The 23,532-nt window shown below is 39.3% G+C and overlaps 1 protein-coding gene across 3 annotated transcripts in view; it reads left to right on the forward strand.

Moving 5' to 3' along the window:
- KCNAB1 (potassium voltage-gated channel subfamily A regulatory beta subunit 1) overlaps positions 1-23,532 on the forward strand; it is a 420,994-nt gene that overhangs the window by 330,604 nt on the left and 66,858 nt on the right. For all 3 annotated transcript variants that reach the window (XM_050779874.1, XM_050779875.1, XM_050779876.1), the window contains exons 3-7: positions 4,333-4,370; positions 8,878-8,957; positions 11,245-11,289; positions 15,147-15,191; positions 17,054-17,097. In XM_050779874.1, the coding sequence (XP_050635831.1) occupies positions 4,333-4,370; positions 8,878-8,957; positions 11,245-11,289; positions 15,147-15,191; positions 17,054-17,097 (252 nt within the window). The remainder of the gene's footprint in view (positions 1-4,332; positions 4,371-8,877; positions 8,958-11,244; positions 11,290-15,146; positions 15,192-17,053; positions 17,098-23,532) is intronic.

Consider the following 23,532-nt stretch of genomic DNA (forward strand, 5'->3'; position numbering starts at 1 on the left):
AGATTAATAGCAGTCAAAAAGGCAATGTAATTCAATTTAACCAACATTTACTGACCGTGTACTAAGAACCCACTTCTATTCTAGGGCTGTGGAGATGCAAAGAAGAATGAAATAAAACTGTAGCCCTCGGAGAGCTTACTCTCTAGTAAAAGATACAAACTCTATAAACAAATAGCTAGAAAACAAATGAGTAGCAAATGTCAAAAGAGCCAAGGAAGTAGTCATCATGAACAAAATAACCTGAATGTAAGAATGACAAACTCCGGCCGGGCGCGGTGGCTCAAGCCTGTAATCTCAGCACTTTGGGAGGCCGAGACAGGTGGATCACGAGGTCAGGAGATCGAGACCATCCTGCCTAACACGGTGAAACCCCGTCTCTACTGAAAAATACAAAAAGCTAGCTGGGCGAGGTGGCGGGCGCCTGTAGTCCCAGCTACTCGGGAGGCTGAGGCAGGAGAATAGCATAAACCTGGGAGGTGGAGCTTGCAGTGAGCTGAGATCTGGCCACTGCACTCCAGCCTGGGCGACAGAGCAAGACTCCGTCTCAAAAAAAAAAAAAAAAAAAAAAAAAAATGACAAACTCCTAGAAATGGAAGCAAACACTTTATTCTTATTAAGTTATGGTATAGGTATGTAACAATGTAAATTTATATGATATTCATATGCTATTTTATATTAAATTTTTAAAACTAATTGAAAAAGGAAACATTTAATTATTGCTATATTTTTATTTCATAATTCATTACTGCTTTGACTTCGAATCAGAAACCTCACATCTTTTTTTCTGTACCAAAACATGATTCGTGCCCTGTATTTTTCACTGCGATGCGCAGAATGCAGCCTTAAACACTTAAGCCAGGAGGGTGGTTGGTAGTTTTCTCAGATTAATTTTGGAGTTGAACTACTCCTAAACGTAGGCTCTTCCTGACATGGATGGAATTACTGTAAATGGTTCTTATATCTAGAATCACCTCCTCCAATATGTGTGTACAATCCTGGCTTTCAGCATTGTTCTACTTAGACTTCAAATAGACTTCAGTACCATTTTTGTACTACAGTTTGATAATGTCAAATCACAGCCCAACATAGGTACTATCAAAAAATAAGAAAGGTAAGCTAAATAATGTTAGTCTATTTTCATAAAGTTTGAAGTCTGAGAACATTTTTAGAATTTGGTTTTCAATGGCATAGTTTTAGAGAATAAATTTTAGGGTATCATCTTCATTTCTGGAAACTGATCACAACGTAGGAAAGTAGATGAAATTATTCCTTTACAAATGAACTTGCCAAAAAGTTAACTTTATCAGGACTGAGAGAAGCTCACAAATGAAACATTTGTGCAATACTTGTGACTGTACCTATAGAAAAATTGTCAAAAGATACAGATAAGTGGTAGAGTCAGCCACTGCTAAGCAGAGATAGGGCTATCCCCTGTGATTACATTAACAGTTAAAAAAATCTCTTCTGCACCACAGTGCAAGTAAGCCAGCAAATTCATTAAGCAAATGTTGACCTGATTTTGCTCAAAGACATAGAAGAATAGCCAATTTGTGGTATTAGTTACTGAATCCATGGCTTCTCCCATTTTAGCTTTGTGCCCAAAGGAATTTCTGATGAATGAGGAAATTAATGGACTTAGGGATAGTGTCCCTACAAAATAGTGCCACCTATGGGCTGTTGCTTGACAGGCCTGACATTAACTCCACCCATCCTGAGAGCTCCATCTGTAGTAACACTTGGTGACTTTGACCAATGCATTCTACATCCAAATGGTCTGAGACCTTTTTCATAACATAGAGTCAGCCATTTCCTGATGTTTTGCCTTTCATGGGCTCCTAATTCTGAAGTTCCTTGACCCATTCAGAATTCTCACCACACCACAAATAAATATAGTTAACAGTGTGCTATTCTTTATATCTGTGTTCTCATTTGCCGCAAGAGAAAATGCCATCCATAAATTAACTTGTCCTGACAGTTCTCAATCTTATTTTTAACCTACCAAGCTACAAAGTTGCTCGTTAGACACATAATTTCTGCAGCATTCAAAAGAGACTCTTATAAACTGTGCTGTCTGTAAAAAGGTTTTGATGCCCAGGCAATTTTTTCACTTAATAAAGAACTGTATTTCACAGCAGCTCACTTATTCTCGTTCAAAAACAAATGCTGGCATTTCTTCAGTCCATTAAATTTTCCAACACCCATCTTTTCTGTGTAGCAGTCAAGGCCGACATATTTTTTTATGGTGCCTTAAGATGTAATTTTTCTTTGCAAACATTCTTTGGTTGGATACTCTTCCCATCCACTCCCCCCCCAAAAAAAAAGGTATGCTCCTATTTTTTTCTTATAATAATTGTTTTTTAGGAGATGTACAAGTTCATTTTCCTCTTCTTTTTACAGTAAGAAAAATATCAGTAAACACATAGTGGTAAAAAGCTACTACTCTCTGATTTCAGTGCTGGGAATACAATAGGAAGATGTGGAGGCTTTAACTAACTGAGACGGCAGAGTCCTCTGATTTAGGGGCTGTCTACCTGGTGAGGACATCAACCCTTCACTGTCAAAGGCAGCTGGAAATCAAAACATTTCAAGAAAAATCTTCTAATTGTTTAAATGTTGGCAACTTATTCAAAGTTTATTAAAATACCAAGTGGATCAACACCATTCTAATCAAGCAAAACAAGGCACCCTGTGGGCTGCCCATCTGCAACCTCTGGATACGTAGAGTATAAAAGTAAAACAATCTATACCCTACTTTTATTTTAGTCCCTGAGAAGTAAGAGAAAAGGCACAATTATATCAACGTATTTCTATGAAGTATGAAATCCAAGAGCCATAATTAATTTGGAAATGGTCTAATAAGGCAGGGTGGTGTGCTGAAAAGGATACCCTTCTTGAAGCCAGACATGTTTGGGGAATCCTGGGTATTTCACTTATCAAGTTGGTTAATTTTCGATTCCTCATCTGGAAATAAGGATAAAGTGATCTGGTAAGCTTCTTAGTATACTGTCTGGCATTTGGAAAGTGTTCCATAAATGGTAACCAGGACTGTTATTATGAAATGCAAAATATGCATTTTCAACCACATTTCTTTGTATCCCTCCCAAATATCACTTGTGCCCAGGCCCTACTGCTCTCACTCCTGCTATCCCTTCCTGTGCTCCCATGTTTCATCTCATGGCCTGATGGTGTAGACCCCTGCTCATAAGTACTCTCTGGAGTTTCCCACCTCCTTTCCTGGCCTATGCTCTTGCCTCTCCCTAGAACGTCTGTCCATTTCTTCTTCGTTCAGTTAACTCCTGTGAGACTCGACCTAGCTGTCACCTCTTCTAGGAAGTCTTCCTTCAATGCCACCACCCTCCAATCTAAATAGAGCCCTCCCTTTTTTCTGCCTTGTGTTCGCCTCAGTCATAGCATTTGTCAAATGGTCTTATAAACCGTGAGCTCCTGGGAGACAGGAACTGGGCCAATCATCTCACTGTTCCTCACACGTGAGTGCAATGCTTTTACGTGGCATGTAATTAGGAATCAGAAGAATTCATTCCCTCCTTTATGAAGGGAAGGGAAGGGAAGGGAATAAATCCTCCTTTTAGGAGGATCTATCCATAAAGGATGGGATGAATAAATGAGGTGACTGGAGACCAGCATAGCAAGTGCTCACTCCACTTCAGCTTCCCTTCTGCTTTACAAAGTTTCAAACGTCTTTGGCTACCGAGTGTGCATTTCTTCCCTTGCCTTCCCAAAGCTTACTCCTGCTGCTCTCTCCACTCTCACCCAAACCAATGGAGATTTCCATTCTGGAATGGCAGGTCTTGACAGAAGAGGCACGTTAAGTGTCACCTCCTGAGTCTTGTAAGTGGGCACTGGAAAGACCTCTAAGAGGGTTTCTTTTGAAAAGTAATAATGAATAAAAATACAGCCACTATTTGGAGGTGAAGAAGGGGAGAACCATAACCATAACCCAAGGTCTTATCTTCACTTTCAGAACATGTGGCTTCTTAGCTCAGTGGGAGCAAGACTATGTCTTGTACACTAGCATCCATAGTCCTATAGCAGAAGAGAAAGCATCTTCTAGGATAGGGCTGCCAATAGCGTGTACGGTAGCTTTCAGTAAAGAAACGGCACCCCTTTCTCCAGAGGGATGCAGACCCCTTCTGGAATACTTAGTGAGAAGAAGACAAACTAGGCCACGGCCCACATGTGCCCCTCATCCAGGTACCTTTGTGAACTACCCATACAACCTACTGAGGTAGTCCCAAGGTAAGAAATTCCCTTATTATGCACAATATTAGAAAAACAATGATGAATAATAGGCAAATATTTATTCTTTTCTAGGAACATGGGTGACATTTGGAGGTCAAATTTCAGATGAGGTAAGTTACCTTTGGCCTGTATTATGCTGATGAAAGAAAATGCAGAGAGAGCTGTATAGCGGGAGTCCTCTTCCTGGGACTGACATTCTACAGGGATAAGGTTTAAATCACAGGAAATGGTTAAATTGCCTCAGAGATTATTGTTGATTTTATTTTGCCTGTTGTATTTTTTCCATTTAGACCATTAATAGCCCTTGAAGCTGTATACTATACATGCAGGTTGAGCAGTTAGAGAACGAAACAATTTGGAATAAACATTAGTCACTTTATGAAAAGATTGTATTGCTGTGATGTGATTTTGCTTCATTTATTTGTTTATTTTTAGCTGCAACTAGGATGACTAACTTGTCTCAATTTGCACAGAAGTTTCTCAATTATAGTATTGAAAGCCCACGTTGCAGAAACCCTCTCAGTCCTAGGAAAACTGAACAGTTGGTCACCTGCCTTGGGCAACTTAATCTAACCTCTCTGAGCCTCCGTCCATCCTATATAAAATGAGATGCTAATGCTAACCTTCACGGTCTGTTAAAAGGATTAACACATCATGCTTGTCAGATGTTTATATAGTCCTCTGACTAGCAAGTAGCAGACACTCAATAAATGGCAACTATGGTAATTATATTTACCATAAAATTCCTTTAGATGATCATTTACACAGTCAAAACAGTACTTACCAAAGTGACATTTTTATTGTTTCCTTTAAGGAATACCTTCATGACACAAGTGAGGTATGCAGGCATTGAGCACCAAGAACTCCCCTGAGGGCAATGCCCTGAGTCCCTCTGATCCCTCCTTGTCTACTTGCAAGAAGAGTCAGGGATAGTGTATCTGAGCGGGATCCAGTCACACTCTACCATTGACCGACCTGGTTTACTAACATTTATGTGTATTAACAGCGGCCACATCAATAAAATGCTCATACCCTCTGTTCAGCAGGATGGTGGTTAAGATTAACGAGATGATGCCTGTAAAGGGCTTAGTGGGGTACCTGGCCCAGAATAAGCCCTTTACAAAGGTAGTGCTTACCATCATTTCTAATGAGACACTTGGGAAACGGAGGCTTTTCTCCACAGCTCCCAAAATCACCAGTGTTATTTAGCAGATCTGAGAGAGAAGTCTTAACTGTCTATTCTTGTCTGTCCTAATGCCTGTTCCCTGTATTGGGCACATGTCACCTTAGAGGGCTTGCCTCATGGAGGCTCCCCTGGGATGCAGACTTTAAGCTAGAGAGTAGCCTGCAGGACAGTTATTAGGAAGTGTTCTCAGGATCAGCACAGGGCAGGGAAGAAAGCAGCACTGGGCAGACAGAGAACTTGGGTCATGATGCAGCCTCAACAATGACCTCAGCCAACTCCATGGGGATCTCCGAAGCTGAGATGGTTCTGCAGAGTTGTCTCAGTCTGGCACAACATAAAGGATTGGGCCTTTATGTCCTTTTACTGACCAGTCATTGGACCAGAGGCTGATCAGGAAGCAGGTCTGACCTTGGGCTAGGTGACTCTCTCTAGCCAAGTGCAATTTCCAGAGAGGGCTGACGGAGGAAGGCCATTTGATGGCAGCATTCACAGCAACTCAGGGAATAAGTCCTTCAGTTCCAAAGGAGAACCTGAGGGCACAGAGTCTACTACAGGGTTCTCTCTGACTGGTACCAGGAAGGGGTGTATGGAAGAGGCACAAAGGCAAAGCCACAGAAAGCAGAGCACAAGCTATGGACTTGAAGTCTCATACAAAATAGGTGGCAAGCAGGGAGGGAGGCCTACAGTTAATAATCCTCTGTATCCAGCACATGTATTACCTACTACTGACTGGATGGTGCTTGGAAGAGAAAAAGACAAAAATATGTACCCTTTCTGAGCAGAGGGGCCAAAGTGCATTATTTCCCCCTAGTCTTCACTCTCCTCTTCACAGTGTCTGCTCTCTGCTGCAATGAGCCAAGCTTGCCCAGGTTGTAGTGTGCAGGGCTGACCTCTGAGATGAATAATTTCAAAATTTCAAGTCTAAAAACTACAATAAAGCTGTCATGAATGGCTGCTGAAGCGCTCACCTCAGATGCAGACCAGGTAAATAGCTATTGTACTTCCAGAGAGCATGTGTGGCTTTCCGTGGGTCCTTGAAGAGAGAATACCAGCAAAGAGAAGAAGGGAGACACAGCCAGAGTCAGTTTCACCCATCATAGAATTCTTTGAGCTCAGTGCTTTCCATGTAGCAAAAATGCGGATCAATAGCAATGAGTTGACCTACCTCAATTTTTCTGCTTTCTCTCTGGCTTCAAATAATCTCAACACAAAGTACATGCAAATATGGAATACTAGGGCTGGCCATACTACAGTGTGCTGAGTTAGTTGTTGACAATTACATCATTGTCAACACTGTCTCAGGAGGTGGGGATGTCCCCATCACTGGGAGAGTTCATTTACTGAATTACCATTTGGCAGGGATATTATCAAAAGGATACAAACACCAAACTCTGTAAGGTGCCTCTCAAAGATGCTTTGGCTTCATCATAAAATAAAGATAGGTGTTACTGATATGAATAATTATTTCTTTAAAATAATGATGAGAGCAGATTAGCATCTTACAGCACTTAATTTTCAGAGTTTTGATTTTTTTTTTTTATCTGTAAGGTAGTTAAGGTGCCCTTAACTGTAGGTATCAAAAACCCAACTCAAATCAGGTTAACCCATAAAAGAAAAATTATTTTGACTTTTAAGCTAGAAGTGCAGACAAAGAGCAAGCTTCAGGGCTGCCTCTGTCAGTGACTCCCAATCTGCTTCCCAGCGAGTCTCTTGGCCCGAGGGGCTTTGTGTATCAACTGCTTCTTCAGGCAGAAAGACAGCTGCCGGAATCCCAGGCTTCAATTAGAACTGTAATTCCAGGGTAAGGGTGTTGCTCCTAGAAACTCAGTAGGAACAAATAAAAATGTTCCCAGAAGTCCCCAGCAAACTTCTCCTCATATCTCATTGGCCAGGGTGTGTCACATGACCCTTCCTGAGTAACTCTCGTAGGCCCCCAGGCCCCTGCTAGAGGGAGGTGAGGTCAGCTTTGCCTGAGCCTCTGGGCTTCATGCAGGAGGAGGAGATAGCTGAACAAAATCATCCCCATTTTGCAAACGAGGAGGCTGAATCTACAGAGAGGTCAGATGGTTTGCCCAGATTTATCTATCTAGTAAGTAGCACCCTCAAGGCCAGAAACCACTCTTCAGACTTAGTTGGTGATGTTTTTCATTATTTCACATTCAGGCCTTCAAGTCCAATGATTGGGAAACATCTCTGTCATCGTTTAGTTTAAGTCTCCATGCAGAATTCTCCATCTTATCTTAAAAAAAAACTCTCTAGATAAGATTTGTGTACATTTTCCAATAATAATATACCAGTATGTCATATGACATAACACAGGCTAATATAAAATACATGCACAATAATGTTTAAAAATAGGACAGTCATAATGGGGAAAACTTGTCTTAACTTTTAATCTCCAGTTAGGATATAATTTAAAAATTATAGGAATACAAGATAAATGTTTTAATGGTAGTAAATTAAAAGCATTAATAGCATACTATTATGCTAAAGAATCTGGATGGACTCCATTTTGCTAACTTAACATTTTTCTTGGTAGGCTAATTTTTAAAGCAAACAGAAAAATAGTTCATTTTGGAAATGCTGATGAAGCAACTTCAGCCTGCCATTAAAACATAATGAAAAAATCAATTATAATTATTTGCGAGGTGTGTAATTTTCCAAATGACTAGTAAGTCAATTGGCAAAATGAAAAAATGGCCCCCTCTCCACTGTTGTTTATGGCTATCCCTGTCTGGCTATTCCTTAAGCTGTGTATAGCTATTCTCTACTCTTCTGTCATACTCACTGCTTGCGTTCAGCAGCACAAAGCAAGGAACAAGGAGATTTGAGGTCTGTTTGCAGGCAGAACAGTGAGGAACTGGGTTCCTGGTGAGTCAAAGGCACGCTGCCCCCTCTCTGTGTTGATTCAATGGCTGCTCTACGATGGTGCCTGAGATTTTGCTGAACTGTGGGTGGCAGGAACTTTATAACAGTCACAGCTCTGTCTCAGCATCAAGAAAAAAGTCACAAGCCTTCAGGTCAGGAGTCACCTAGCTGCCAAAACTTACTGGCTTGGAGAAAAGAGTTGAGGAATGGAGTCACCAGTGATACAAATGGCCCCCCTCTGTCAGAAAGATTAAGATGCCATAAAGAATGTTGTCAAACCAGCTCTTCCCAGAAGAGTGAGAAACACAAATCTATCCACTTTGGTCAGGCTAAATCCCAGCCTTCACGTAACTCCTCAGTGCCCTATGTCTGAAGGAAAGAATACTTCAGTCCTATGGATACTGGCTGAGCCTTCTTTCTTTCCCTCTCTTCACTAAAACTAAGAAAAATAAGGAGTGGTTAGTGAGAGGTCAGTGTTCCTAAAGATCAGTAGAGGACTTGAAGTTGCTTCCAGGTTTGGAAAGCACTTGGCTTTTCTGACTGACCTTCCCATCCCCTTGCAGGTTGCTGAACGGCTGATGACAATCGCCTATGAAAGTGGTGTTAACCTCTTTGATACTGCTGAAGTCTATGCTGCTGGAAAGTAAGTCAGTACCTGTTTGTGTCACTCAAATGGCATCTGTAGCACCAAAAGAATCAAACCATTTCCAACATGTTGGTGAAAAGGTTCTGTCCTTTCTCCACGTGTTGATGGCTCTGCTCTGCCCTCTACCACCATTACTAGAATTGGGGATACTGACTGTCTCTGGAACTCTCTGCTCACCCAAACCTTCCTGCTTCTGGTCTCTGTATGAAGAATGGGCTGAAGAGGTATATGACCAGGAAGCAATTGCCATGTCTATGTGAGGGACAGCAGAGTCTGGTGCCAGAGTGGTGGCAGTGGAGACTGAGAAATATTAGTTGAATACATTAGTGACCAAATGAATGAACAGGTTCCAAAATGGTTGCTCAAAAGTTAGTGTCATTATTTCATAACCGTATCTCATAGTTCTTCAGCCCCTGAGGAACTGGGACATCCTCCTCGCAGGGAAGCAGAAGCTTCTCCTGTTTACCTCCCTGTCCCTACACTAGCATTACAGGAAGATCAGACGTCAAAGTCAGGATCCCCCAAGATGACAAAGAATCTGTTATCTTTTGTAAGAGGGGATCTCAGAGCCCATTCTGAGGACAGGAAGGGTTGTAGAGATACCTCGCTTCTTTTGTGAAAGGAGTCACATCCAACTGCAACCTTCCTTTGAACCCAAGGCAGATTTGGAGCCCTAAGACAGGGCTTGTTAAACTAGAACACATAGGAAATGGGCCAGGCCAGGCCTGAAGTTTCATGCCGTCCAGGTTCCAGCCTAACCAGCACAGTTCAGAATAGATCTGGGACTCCCTGGCCTCCTACTGGGAAGATGGATGTCCAGGTCTCAGAACCAAGGAAACTAAATAGCTGCCCAGCTGTTTGAACAGCTCTGCAATTTTCTAACTGGACTGTGAGGTATAATCACCTGCAGGCCTAATTCACCTCCTTCCAGGTGAGAATTACAATCCAATTGCTGGACTTGCTGAATCAGGATGATCAGTGGATGGTCCCAGTGCATTTTCTTTGCATGAGTTTCCTCCTTTTCAAGACATGTATATGTTTAAGGACCATCAAGGAGGTTCATAGCTCACATTCTTGACGCTTTCTGTTGAATCCAAGGAGAGAAGGTAAAGGTTATAGGGTCTTGCTCCTTTCTGCCTTCTACCCCTTTCCATTGTTTTCTTCTTGTGGAATCCTGCTTAGTACCAAATGGCACTAAGGTAGAAAAAGGGAGAAGTAAGTAGCAAGTCTGTTAGAGTCCTGTTTGTATTACTCCTGTGAGGATAATCGCTCTGATTAATTATTGATTGTCAGTCTATAATTGAGATAGGTTTCCACTGTGAAATGCAAGGTTGTAAAAGGTAACAGAGAGATCGGGAGAAGCAAAAGCAACACACCAATGCAAGACTCAATGCTTGTCTCTTTGGGGCATACTCCACAGCTAACCTGCATCATAGCTTATTGCAAGCTATACACTCTAACAAAGACAGAACTTTCAGTTAAAACCAATAATGATTAGCCATGACTCCTGTCCACAGCATCCTAATGGGCAAGGTGCTAATTCCACTGATTTCCCATTCACTAAGCCTCTGAGAGCCCAGCTGCTTCTGACAATGTTGGTCATACTGGGAGGGACATAGAACATTTGTCTACTCAATCTCGGGTCCCAGCCTGGGTAGGTGGAAGAGGAGAGGACAGTGGATGCCTTCAGTATGCCTCTGCAACTCAGCCTTAGGGGCAGGAAGGACACTTCGTTATGTCTTCCTCTGTTTTGCTCCTATGACAAAGTTGGTCACTGGAACCAAGGATGTTCCGTACGTGAGTGTTCTCTATGTGGAACATCTAAACCCACAACATCGGTTTTAATTTATACCTGAGAGCCAATAGTTTCTATCTAAGCAATGTGAGGTCTCATTGTTCTCCATGGTCACAATTGAATTGCTTCATAGCAATTAGAAGGAAAACTTTGACCTCCTTTGGACACTACCAAGCAAGACATTTATATATGGGATCATTGGTTCAAAAACACCAAACTGCAAAATGACTGCTGCTGCTTAGTATCAGGACTGCAGGCGGTCTCCTGCCAGCGTGTCAGGATTTGGCAGGTGCTTCTGGAATGCTCCGGAGCAGGATTCTGCAGGCACAAGCAGAAACAGCGGAAACTGTGCTACCAGCCGAGAGCGGCTTCTATTTTCGGGATATGTAGGCACTGAGAGTTCAAACAAGGAATGGTTCTTGTGTTCTGGATTGACTCTTGCTTTTCCAGGACACTGCATCCTAAGACATTATCTGTTTCCCTCTCCAGGGCTGAAGTGATTCTGGGGAGCATCATCAAGAAGAAAGGCTGGAGGTATTGCATTTGCCATAATTATTTGTTTATTTTTAAAAAGATATCGTTTTGCACCAGAGAAGGAAAAATAAAATTATATGACATCTGACCAAAAGGTTGTCAAAAAAAAATCAACTGTTGGTAAAGCAATGATTTATAGTGGCTTGAAAATAAATGCCGGCAAGTTCACTTCTGGCACTTCAAAAATTAGTCTAGTCAATGACTAGATCAGTGACTAGTCATTGATCACAATGAATTACCAAAGGGTTGAGCAGAGGAGGGGATGTTCATGAAATATTTGTGCATAAAAAAGTAACAATTTCATGGCTTCTGACTGCCATTTGTGCTAATCTGTTGTAGGAAGTAACTTGACAGAAAACTGTCCCCCCACACACATGCATTTATGTTTGCTGTTTATTTTATTAACTCTGGATGCAAGAAATGATGAAACAAGAAGACTTTGGGATAAATACCCCAAAGCTTTCTTATCTGAACACATTTAGTCAGCGTCTCTCCTGTGTGCCCAGGAACCCTGTTATCTGGGTATTCAGAAAAGTGCTTCATCTGCTATCCTTGAGAAACACAATGGCTGTGCTGACCTGTCCCTTTCCATCACCTTCTGTAGCCAAAGACAGTGGTAATAAGGGAAGCTATAACATCTATGGACAGTGGGGAGGTAATACTTCCCCATTTCACTATAGATTTCAGCCACAACAGCCACTACTTCCCCCGCATGAATACAGAATTAAGCAAAGCTCAGCAAAGATTACTGGACAAATTTGGGGTCCTCCTCTGCCCTGGCATAATATCTGCTGATTACCAAATAAGTGACAGTGTAATTGTATTAGTGAAGACAACTGTGCAAAGAGCTGTGTACTCATGCTTCAACACTTAGCATGTATTTTCTAAAATTTAGTCTAGGGAAAATGGACATTCTCAAAGAGTTCAAAAGTGGTTTTATTATGCTTTTGCACACATGATTTAAATTCTCTCTAGGAAGCGAAACTAAGAAGGTGAAACAGACCTGCATGTATTTTTAAGGCTGCTTACTCCCCACTCTGAGACAAACTTTCGGTAGGAATAGAGGGCCCTGTGGAAACGGAAAAGCAAACATTTATAGAGATATGAACAAATAAACTTTGATGACCTACTTTCTCCTTCTCCCTTCTTCTCTCCCACCCCAGGGAACTGTAAGGATGTTAATAGAAAACTATATTCCACCTTATATATGGGAAAACATTCATGTTCCCACTCAGTCCTTCACCTTGCCTGAGTTACCTTCCCACTCAAAGTATTGGTTCACCCATCACTGCCTAAATAGGGACTGTATCCATTCCCTATGGTTGCTGCAACAAAGGACCAGAAACTGGGTATCTTAAAATAACAGAAATTTATTCTTGCATGTTTCTGTAGGCCAGAAATCCAAAATCAAGGTTTGACTTCAAGGTTGGCAGGGCCGTGTTCCCTCTGACATTCTGGGTAAAGTTTAGAGTTCTTCCTCGCTTCCTCTTAGCTTCTGGCGGTTGCCAGCCACCCTGGGCATTCCTTGGCCTGCGGCTGCAGCACCTCAGCTCTCCTCCCATGTGTCTGTGTGTCTTCTGATAAAGACACCAGTCATATTGGATTAACGGCCTGCTCTACCTATTAACTAATTATATCCGCAGTGATCCTATTTCCAAATAAGCTCACATTCTGAGGTTGTGTGGGTTAGGACTTTAACATATCTTTTTGGGGTACATGATTCAATTATAACAGAAACCTTGGAGATAATTCCACTAATAGTACAGTGAGGTCTGCAACAAGGTGTAGGCTGCTGGAGTACATCTAAGGAAGAAGGGAAAGCATCGGCGCAGTAGCTATTTTCTTTCTTAACACCCAGAGAACATTAAATGATCACTCTCCATAGCTGCAGAACCTATGTTATATACCTTTTGTAGAAAATAGATTACCATGCATATTCCACAAACTGCCTTTCATTCTTGCAAATAAAAACTCAAGCTACAATTATACTCCAGAATGTTTATATTAGTTCACAGTTGCCCCCATGAGACTGGTGAAAAGATAAACCATAGCATCATAGCTTTGAGCCTATGAAAGCTGTTTCGACTAGCACACTTGACTTCTGGTTCTGGCGTTACCACTTGCTAGCTATGTTATCCAGGACAAGTTATTACACTTCTCTGATTCTCAGTTTAACCACCTGTAAAATGGACAGCATAACAGTTCATGAAGTGTCATGCTGACAGAGTGAGATAAGGTGTGCAAAAGCATTTTGAAGGCTGTGCTATATCACTGTAAAATGCATTATCATTCTCTACGCACTCAGAAGAGTTGCTCTAATAGCCTCTGTGGGAGTCAGTGATAATTTGCCAGGCTGCTGTCTACTCTTGCTCTTTGAACATATATGTTGGTGTGCATACCCTTATAGGCCAAATGTTTTACAGGAAGCCTAACTTTGAAAAACTAAGTCTGTAGCAGTGTTTGTATAGAATGTGCAGCTTTCAATAATCAAAAGGACTGCATTCAGTTTTTATAATATTCCATCCAGCTTTTTGTGGAAGGTTGAAAGTGCTAAAGGAGACCAGGCTCGCCTGTGGCAGATTGCTATTATAATAGATATCATGAGGTTGATGTATTAACCTGGAAAGTACATCAGCCCTTTCAGGTTGTGTAATCTCCAGGTACATGTATTTATCGACCTTCCATTACAGTGATTCAAATTACTTTTTGGGGGATTAACTTCAGTGGGATGGGGCTGCTAACATTTTCAACACATTTTTCTTGTTGCAACCAAGTTGTCAGAGTTGTCACCGTCATTCCCTGTTGGTTATCATTAATCATACTAGGCTTTTATACCCGAGAGCCCTGAGGCGTTGACTTTACAGATGATAGAATTATAAATGCCTTATTTCAAGCACTCCTGAAGATTGGCCTTAACCTTTGAATCTCAAATGATTTTTTTTTCTAGACCAGTGAGATCAAATTACATACTGAGGGAAACCAAATTGCTCTGAGATCTGTTTCCCAATTTTATTGTATCCCTGTAGTTCTCAAGACATATTTTTTATTCCATGATCATAATACTAGGATTACATTTCCTGCCCTTGGTTGTGGCTTTCAGAAGGTAATAAGTTTGCTGATGAGATTTGCACATTTCATTCCCTTAGCAGTAAAATGGTAGAACCTTGAGCTAAGGATTTTACGACTGTTTTCCTAAAATGACATTTCCATTTAATAAGACACTCAAAGACATTTTTTTCCTGTTTGTTCTAAATATTTACTATTATAATTCACTTCATCATTTAGATTTCTATGTAGTCAGTTCCTGCCTGTTAATGTGATGTTAGAAGGGATAATAACTCAGAGCCACAAGGGTCCGTGTTCCTTGGCAGAGAGTGGAGTCCTCCTGGGAGGAGTTCGTATGCAATCAGCATTAGGCCAGATGCTGAATACACGTGTTCGTTGGTGTTTGTTCATTTGACCTACTAAAGCAATTCATCCCCTCAGTCCTTTCACTTCCATCCCCACACGCCATTTCTGACCCTCCATGCTGGCCCACCACTCACCTTCACTTTGCTATGTCCACCTGGACTTGCTGTCAGTTCTCAATCTGACTTGTTATCACTGCCCTCCACCTCCTCCAGGCAAAGATCATTTCCATTCAGCCTCTTCCTCTAGGATCCAACTTTGAGTCCCCCCTCACTAGCTTCCCTTTGTCTTTATTTCAGTGAGATGGATTAACAAATTTACCTCTTTACCAATTTTTAAAATGTGAAGTACAATAACAAATTCTTTCCGGTGCTATTATAATAATATGACTCGGTACAATAACCTGTATTTATTTACTACTTCTCTGTGTTTGTCTGTTTGATATACAGGAGGTCCAGTCTGGTCATAACAACCAAACTCTACTGGGGTGGAAAGTAAGTTATTTTTCCTACTAAACAGAAAACCACTAGTAGTTCCTGCTTTTTTGCTGTTAGGCAGTTATTTTACATATAACATACTAAGATTAATTGGCTTAGAAAGAGGATTTTTTTTTTTTCTCATACTAAGGAAATACCAATTAGCCTAAGATTTAATTTCAGCAAGGTACTCCCAAAGAAATTTAGTGCAAAGCATGTGGTCACTTGTTACTAAGTGATTAATGTAGATTTTTCAAATACCAGTCTCATACTTAGAATCATTTCCAAAATAGAGTTCAAATTTCAGGAAAGGAAAATAGGCATGAAGCATCACAGAAGAAAAGTCACTCAAATCTGCCAAAACTCAGAGACTTCTACAGAATGCAAAGATAAAAATATCTTGTCTGGCTCCATGTCTAAGTCTCTGATCATTTCTGCAGAGGGCTCTGAAAGTGCTGATCAAAAGAACCATCTCATTGGAGAATAACACGGAGCTACCTGTATCACTCGCTGTCAGGCTAAATGAAAGAGAAATGTGCTCTCTGTTGTGGGATGCAGAGAAGATTTCATGGAATGAATTGGCTTCTTATGGGCCTGCTGGCATTTGAACTGGTACTTACATTATTCAGCAGGACCTAGAAGGCTGGCCTTTTGACAAACATGTAAGAAGACAGCAAGCTATTCCATATACCAGAGCAATCATTGGTACTGTGCTTTTCCATCTTTGAGACAGAAATCATAACAAAAAGAAAAATGCTGGAGTTTTAACAAAAAGCAAAAACAAACAAAACCTTATTTATCTTCCTATAATTGATAGGGAATTTTTTTAATTGGAGGCAGAGGCCAATTCTTCTTTAGGAACCTTCTAATCAAAATGTATATGTGTATATACACACTTGCAAACATATACTCTGTTTTGTTGTTGGTTTTGAGCCTATTTATAATGATATGAAGACAGAAAGATGAATTTAAATTTGTATTCCTGTAGTAATCTGTACAAAAATAAAGCAACATCATGCCTATGAGAAATGCGGATTTTCATTGCCTGTGTTTTGATTCACAGTGCCATTGCTCAGTGCTTTTGCAATGCCACAAAACCTTGCAGGAAATAAGACAGTCTGCAAGAACCGTTATATCGTAGAATATGTAGTAGAATACTACCTACAGTATTACTAATGTATTTATTAAAAATACCGAATAAGAATATATTCACAAAAGTGAATGGTAAATATTACATTTAAAAAGAAGCTGCCAAAGGTATTGAAGATGAAGAAACATGTTATCAATACTTTAAAATTCAAGTACCATATTTCATTCAAATTGGCCAGAGCTTGAGAATTGGGAAGGCAAAAGTCCTTATGATTAAGGGTCTGTCTTCTGGAGATACTAATTTAAGGAACATTTGCTTCATCGCATTTTAATTTAGTTTTAAAATTTATTTTGGAAGTCAAAGGTACTTCCACATTTGCTTCCTTTATCAGAAAAGCTAACAAAGAAACTTCAGCAGCCTGGCAATCTTACAGTAAGCTCACAAACCTATGTCAAGCCTTTTATTTTCTTTAGATTGGTTAAGAACAAGGTGAAAAGGTTGTACAGTGTCTTGAGTTAAATATGGACAGAGTGTATGTGGCTGAGTTGCTGTTTACTGGAGCCTGGTGCTGAGCATGATAGAGGCATGGTGACCGTCGTGGATAATTCATCTACTGAGGTCTCCAAAGAAAAGGGGTTCAGTGTGTTGGCCACCAGACTTCTCTCCTCAGCCTCCAGTGGTGCAGAATTTGATAAGAACAGGGTACAAAACTAGCATTTCAGATCAGACATTTAGAGAAGAAAAGAAAGCACACTCTCATTCAAAGTTACTTGCTTCTTTTTCTTGGCAGAGCTGAAACAGAAAGAGGGCTGTCAAGAAAGCATATTATTGAAGGTGGGTGCTTCTGCTTCAGTTTTATTTTTGGCTGTGGGCCCCTCGTTCAAGAAAGGTATCAACCAAACAAGTTCAGAATACACTGGAAGAGGAAAAAGTTCTATATGAAAAGTACCACAATCAACCAAGTTTCTTCTTGGGGTTAAATATAGGGAATGCAGAGATGTAGAGGGGAGAATGGAAACTCGAAAGGAAAAGGCAAAATTGTATAGAACTCTTCTCATTTTCAGCTATTACTAATATTAATAAAACATTCCCACAAGACTTTTTGAAAGAGCTTTGTTGAGATATAATGTACGTATCATAAAAGTTTACCCATTTAAAGTGTACATTTCATTAGTTCTGAGTATAATTATGGAGTTGTACACCAAACACCCTAATCTAATGTGAAAACATTTTTATCACCTCTAAAATAAACTTTATACTCACTAGAAGTCACTTCCTATCACCACCTCACCCCCTCCCACAGTCCCAAGCAACCATCAATCTACTTTTTATGTCTATAGATTTGACAATTCTGCATATTTCATGTAAATTAGATCCCATGACATATGATATTTGGTAACCGATTTCTTTCACTTAGCATAACGTTCATTCATGTTGTAGCACGTGTCAGTATTTTACCCCTTTCTTTGCCAAGTAATAGTCCACTATATGGATAGCCACATTTTGCTTATCCATTTACTAGTTAAACTACATTTGGCTTGTTTTCACTTTTTGGCTACTCTGAATAATGCTGCTATGAACATTTGTGTGCAAATTTTTGTGTAGACAAATGTTAAGACTACTATACTTTTTAGTTTTTATTTTATTATTGTTTAGATTTTTTTCAAATACATATATTTTTTATTTCAATAGCTTTTGGGATACGAGTGGTTTTTGGTTACATAATGAATTGCATAGTAGTGACCTCTAAGGCTTTAGTGCACTCATTACTGAGTAGTATACTCTACTGTTTTAGAAGGGTATATACATATGCATAGAAAAATGTATAGAAAATTACCACTAGGTAATTGATTCCTGGTGCATTACTTTTGCAAGGCACTCAAACTTTTGTGTAATTTAGAAATAAACAGGAAATAAAACAGTCAACAAGAACCATTATGTAATAAAGTACTACTACTCAATTGTGAAGATTGTGAGAATTGTGAGTAATTTTTGTTTATTTCTTGCTTGTCTATATATTATAAAATTTTACACTTATACTTTTTGCAGTAAAGAAAAATGTTAAGAGTTTATACTAGTTTGTGAAGTACAGATGCTCCTCAATTTATGATGGGATTACATCTCAACAAACCTATCTTAAATTGAGAATATCTTAAGCTGAAAATGCATTTAATACACCTAACCTACTAAACATCATAGCTTAGCCTAGCCTACCTTAAATATGCTTAAAACACTTACGTTGCCCTACAGTTGGGTAAAACCATCTAACACAAAACGTATTTTATAATAAGGCCTATTTTATAATAAATTGTCACATATATTAATAATTTATTGAATACTGTTCTGAAAGTGAAAAACAGAATGTTGTATGGAAACTCGATGTACAGTTTCTACTAAATGCATATCACTTCCACAACATCATAAAGTTGAAAAACCCTGAGTCAAACCATTGTAAGTTGTGAACTATCTGTATTTCAAAAAAAAATCCAAGAATTTTGTAGCTTTAGGTTCATGATTGATCATTGAAACAAGTGATTTTTCTCCTTTTTTAAAAATAATTTCATTTACTAATTACTAACATCACCAGAAATGTAAAATGTGCTCTAATCTCACCACTTCAAAAATAAAAATAGATAAGGAAGCCAGCTTCTCCATTTGCTCATCCAGCCTCATCCCATCCCAGAGTTTGACAATCTGTATATATCTTCTTCACCTTTTCTCTATGGTTGTACTGACTTATCTATCTATCCATCCATCCAAACACTTGCTTATATTTTAAATATATATATAAACAGTAGAACCAAGCTACAAATACTAACTTGTCTTGATTTTTTCTCAATTAAAATATATAACTTACAGATTATTTTCACTTTTTAGCGTCATAAAGAATTATACAAGTGACCATCCTTAGGTAAATAGGGTAGATTCCAGAGTGGCATTTCTAAGTCAAAGAATTATACAAATTTTAATACAAAATTACTTTCTAAAAGGAATATGCCATCCTGTTAGATGAGTTGGTCTTATCTCCTTATGTATATATTTATTTATTGGTGAGTTTGAGCTTCTTTTAATAATTTTGTTCTTCTTTTTCTGGAAATTCACTCTTCATGTTGTCAGGCTGTTTTTCTTTTGATTTGTTTGTCTTGGTCATAATAATTTGCAGGAACTCTTTGTATACTAGTGATGGTCACTGTTTGCTTGGTTATATATATTGCAAATATTTTCTCCCGGGCTGTCATTTCATTGTGAACTTTTTTTTCTTTCCATGAACCTAAGAGATAATGTTTCATTCAAGTATTTTTATTCCAACTTGGAAGCTGATGATCTTTATTGACCTATAAACAAAACTACATTGAAATATCTTAGACTTACAACAGAAAAAAAATAGTCTCAGTATTCAATCACTGAATTTAAAATGAAGACTTTTGAAGCCAGATCTCAAAATGTGTATATATGTGTGTGTGTGTGTGTATATATATGTATTCTTTCTCGATTGCCAGTGTGAATCATATGTGTGTGCATGTTTGTGTGTGTGTACATAGATATATACCATAATAATTACATCACCCCATTGTCTCCAAAGTCTTTATATAGGTTTAGTATCTCTCACTGACTATTTTTAAATATAATTTTAAGCATATGTGCTTTGAAGTCAGACAGACCTTTGTACAAGTTCCAACTCTGTCATTTATGAGCTAGTGACTTTGTGCAAGTTCCTTAACCTACCTAACCTCTGTCTCCTTAACTATAGACTATAAATATAAGGGTTACTATATGGGGATAAAAATTATATAATTCACATTGAGCACAGTGTCTGTCACATAATAAGCACTTAATACATGTTATTTTTGTCATCATCAACTGCTAGTCCTCATTCCGTGGATAAGGATACTACTAAGTAGTGACATTCTGAAACAGCCACAACAAATGACAAACTTCTAGCCCTCAGAAAAACCTCCAGATTCCTCACCCAAACAGCATCCTTTCTCAGGCCTTAGTGTCCCATTTGACACTGTAAAGTCAAAGCTAACCTGCCTCTCAAAACTGTTACTGCCCTAGCATTCCTGCTCCAGCATTTGCCCTCATGACTTGTGTTCTCTTCCATGGAGTTTGTCAGTGACAAATAACCAAGTCAGCTCACAGAACCACGCTGAATGAACAGGGCAGCAGTTTGCTGCCAGAAAAGTTCTTGTTTTTTGTTCTTTTCTTGTTAATCTAATTAATTAGGAAAGAGAGATTCAGAAAATGGTTGACGCTGGCAATTAACAAAGAAATATAAAATCAAAGAGAAAAAGAAAGGAGAAGGTATGCTACTATACTCCTCACTGAATCTCCATGGCTCTAATATTTACCAGAGTGTGTACATAATTTCAGGGTTCTTTCTTCTTTCTTTCTTTACTTTTTTTTTTTTTTTTTTTTTTTGAGACAGAGTCTTACTCTGCCACCTAGTCTGGAGTGCAGTGGCATGATCTCGGCTCACTGCAACCTCCGCCTCCAGGGTTCAAGTGATTCTCCTGCCTCAGCTTCCCAGGTAGCTGGGACTACAGGCATGCACCACCATGCCCAGCTAATTTTTTTGTATTTTTAGTAGAGATGGGTTTCACCATGTTGGCCAGACTGGTCTCAAATTCCTGACCTCAGGTGATCTGCCCACAAATAAGCATTTTTTCAAGCCTCATATGACATAATAGAAATACCTTAAATTCCCTCCACCTTTAAATAAGTCAGGAATTCTCTTCGGAACTAATCTCTGAGGATGGATAAACCAGTTCAGCTGAAATTCAAGCTGACCCAGATTCAAACTTTAACACAAAATTTCAAACTTTTGAGATGGAAGAAGAATTGAGATAATTTGTTATTATGTTGTTGGTGGTGGTGTTATTTTACAGTCCATAGTTTCTGCCAAAGATAAAGCTTTGTGATTACAAGAGAATTAGCTCAAAGTATTTTCTAGGCAGGCTGAAATTAGGGGATTGAGTGAATTTTGCAGAAAAGCAAGGACATGAGATGAGACCCAAAATAAAGTTTAAAAGAGTTTACAAGTCATTATCCTTGGATTTCACTGGTACTTGGTTCTGTGATGAAGGTGACCTCATTCGACATTGGAGATTTGTATACAAATTAAATTTGAGAAGTACTATTAGAGGATAAGACAGAAAGTTCAAATTGATACAGAGTTCAGGCCACTTCTGTGCTGGCTGACCTGAGCCACCTGAATTAGTTTACAGAGTATACGATGAGCTTGACTTGTGTATAATGTAGGTTTGAAAGAGTTCATGTTGAAAGGCCTTTTTAATGAGCCCAAAGTTCTTGACTTAGATCTGCTTAGGTGTAATGCTCTCCTTAGATTCACAAGGAGGAGGAAGAAATTTCACTAGTAGATTGATTGCACTCATTTAGAATCCCAAAGTCCCCTCGGGTTCTAAAATCCAATTTACTCATTCAGCCATTCCACAAACATTTGTTAAACCCCAATTTGAGCCAATGTTGGAATGGAGCAGGGCAGATTCCTTTGGTGCTGGCTCGGCATGGTGGCTTATGCCTGTAATCCCAACGATTTAGGAGGCTGAGACGGGAGGATGGCTTGAGGCCAGGAGCTTGAAACCAGCCTGGTCATCATAGTGAGACCCTTGTCTCTACAGAAAAAAAAAATAATAATAAATAATAAATAAATAAATAAAAATAAAATAAAACACGTTCCTTCAGTGCCTAATGTAAAGGAAAAGAAATAGTTTGGTAGGTCACTGAGTAAGAATAAGTAAATCTCTTGTGTATTCCAATAGCCAAAAGCTGTGTCTGACTCTACATTTGCCTTTCAGATAAACAGTTTTGTTATGCAATTCAAAACACAAATCCACTGCCATTGTTTTTGGAGTAGGAGAGGAAAATAATCTGAGAAAGCTCTGCTTGAAACTTTTAAATTAATAACAAATGTTAAACTCTATGAACTTTAAAAGAAAAAGACAATCTATGATTTTTCAATTAAAGAATACATTTCTAAACAAATGGATTTGCCACAGGATTTTTTTTCCGTGTACTACATTCATGTAAACGTACATCACCCATCGAGGATAACCACGTTTCATAACAGGAGGCACAGCCACATGCTGAATATGATTCCGATACAACTCAGCCTTTAAAAAAGAAGCAGATGTCTCAAATTATGACGATAGGTCTGCTGAGAAAAAACTAGAAATTATATAAACAATGTATATTATTTAAGGCAACTTTTTTTGCAAGCTAGATAGAAAAGCAAGTGCGTGGTAGGTGTAAAAGGTGACGACACAGCATGCTTAAATAGAACCCTTGCAGAATCTCCAAACTACTGATTTCCTTGCTTCCACACAAACCTGCAGCACCGAACACCCCATCCACCTCTAACTGTGCCAATCTGCTGACTGTCTGGAATAAGCATATTTCTTTAGAAACCTGTGAAATATGCTTAAATTGAATTAAGGTTACCTTCTAAACATTATGGTTCTGTTAAACTTTGGAACCTAAAAGAAAAATGGACTTAGATTTTTTTTTTTTTTTTTTTTTTTTTTACTGTAGTCACTTGAAAACTATTTTCTTTAAGTAATTTATTTTCCTGTGAACTTTTGAGAAATTGCCAGTTTACTTCTAATTATCTCCTCAAGGTCAGGGAGCATTTCTGCTGTTTCTCCTGTTTTCCCCTCCCACAGGTGCTGGGTTAGTGCAGAGGGACAGGCTAAGGTCAAATTGCCTTCAGCAAGTGCATTTACTGCACTGGAGCACTTAACTCCTTAGGTTAAGATTGGCTGCCCAGCTGCCCTTCTGGAGCCAAGGTTAATGCATTTTTGCATGTCTACTTAAACTTAAAACAATACCTGGCCCTAAGCCAGTGCTCAACAAACATTTGCTAAATGGAGATAGAACCCGATGACTTGTTTTTTTGAAACTAAACGTAAATGACTCTGAAGGAGATACTCATGAAACATATCTTAATGAAAAAGCAGGAATACCTGGTTTGGTTTGTAGTCACATGACAGACCAAAGCAGGAAGATCAGCTAGCACCATTTTGTCCTTGGACAGATGAGGAAACTGAGGCTCAGAGAGGCTAAGGGATATCACAGGGTTATTCAGGACAACCCAAATCAGTACCTTGAATCCCAGACCCTGTGCCTCACCTCCTCTGAATGCCAGACTGGTCCATCCAGCTGCCAAGAGCTCCATGTAGTGACTGAGGTGCTGCTTAGACTAAACTTGGCTCCCCGACCACCTCCGGTTAGCTTTCCCCCTGACTGCCC

This window comes from Macaca thibetana, chromosome 2 (assembly GCF_024542745.1).
Source record: "Macaca thibetana thibetana isolate TM-01 chromosome 2, ASM2454274v1, whole genome shotgun sequence".
Taxonomy (NCBI): Eukaryota; Metazoa; Chordata; class Mammalia; order Primates; family Cercopithecidae; genus Macaca; species Macaca thibetana.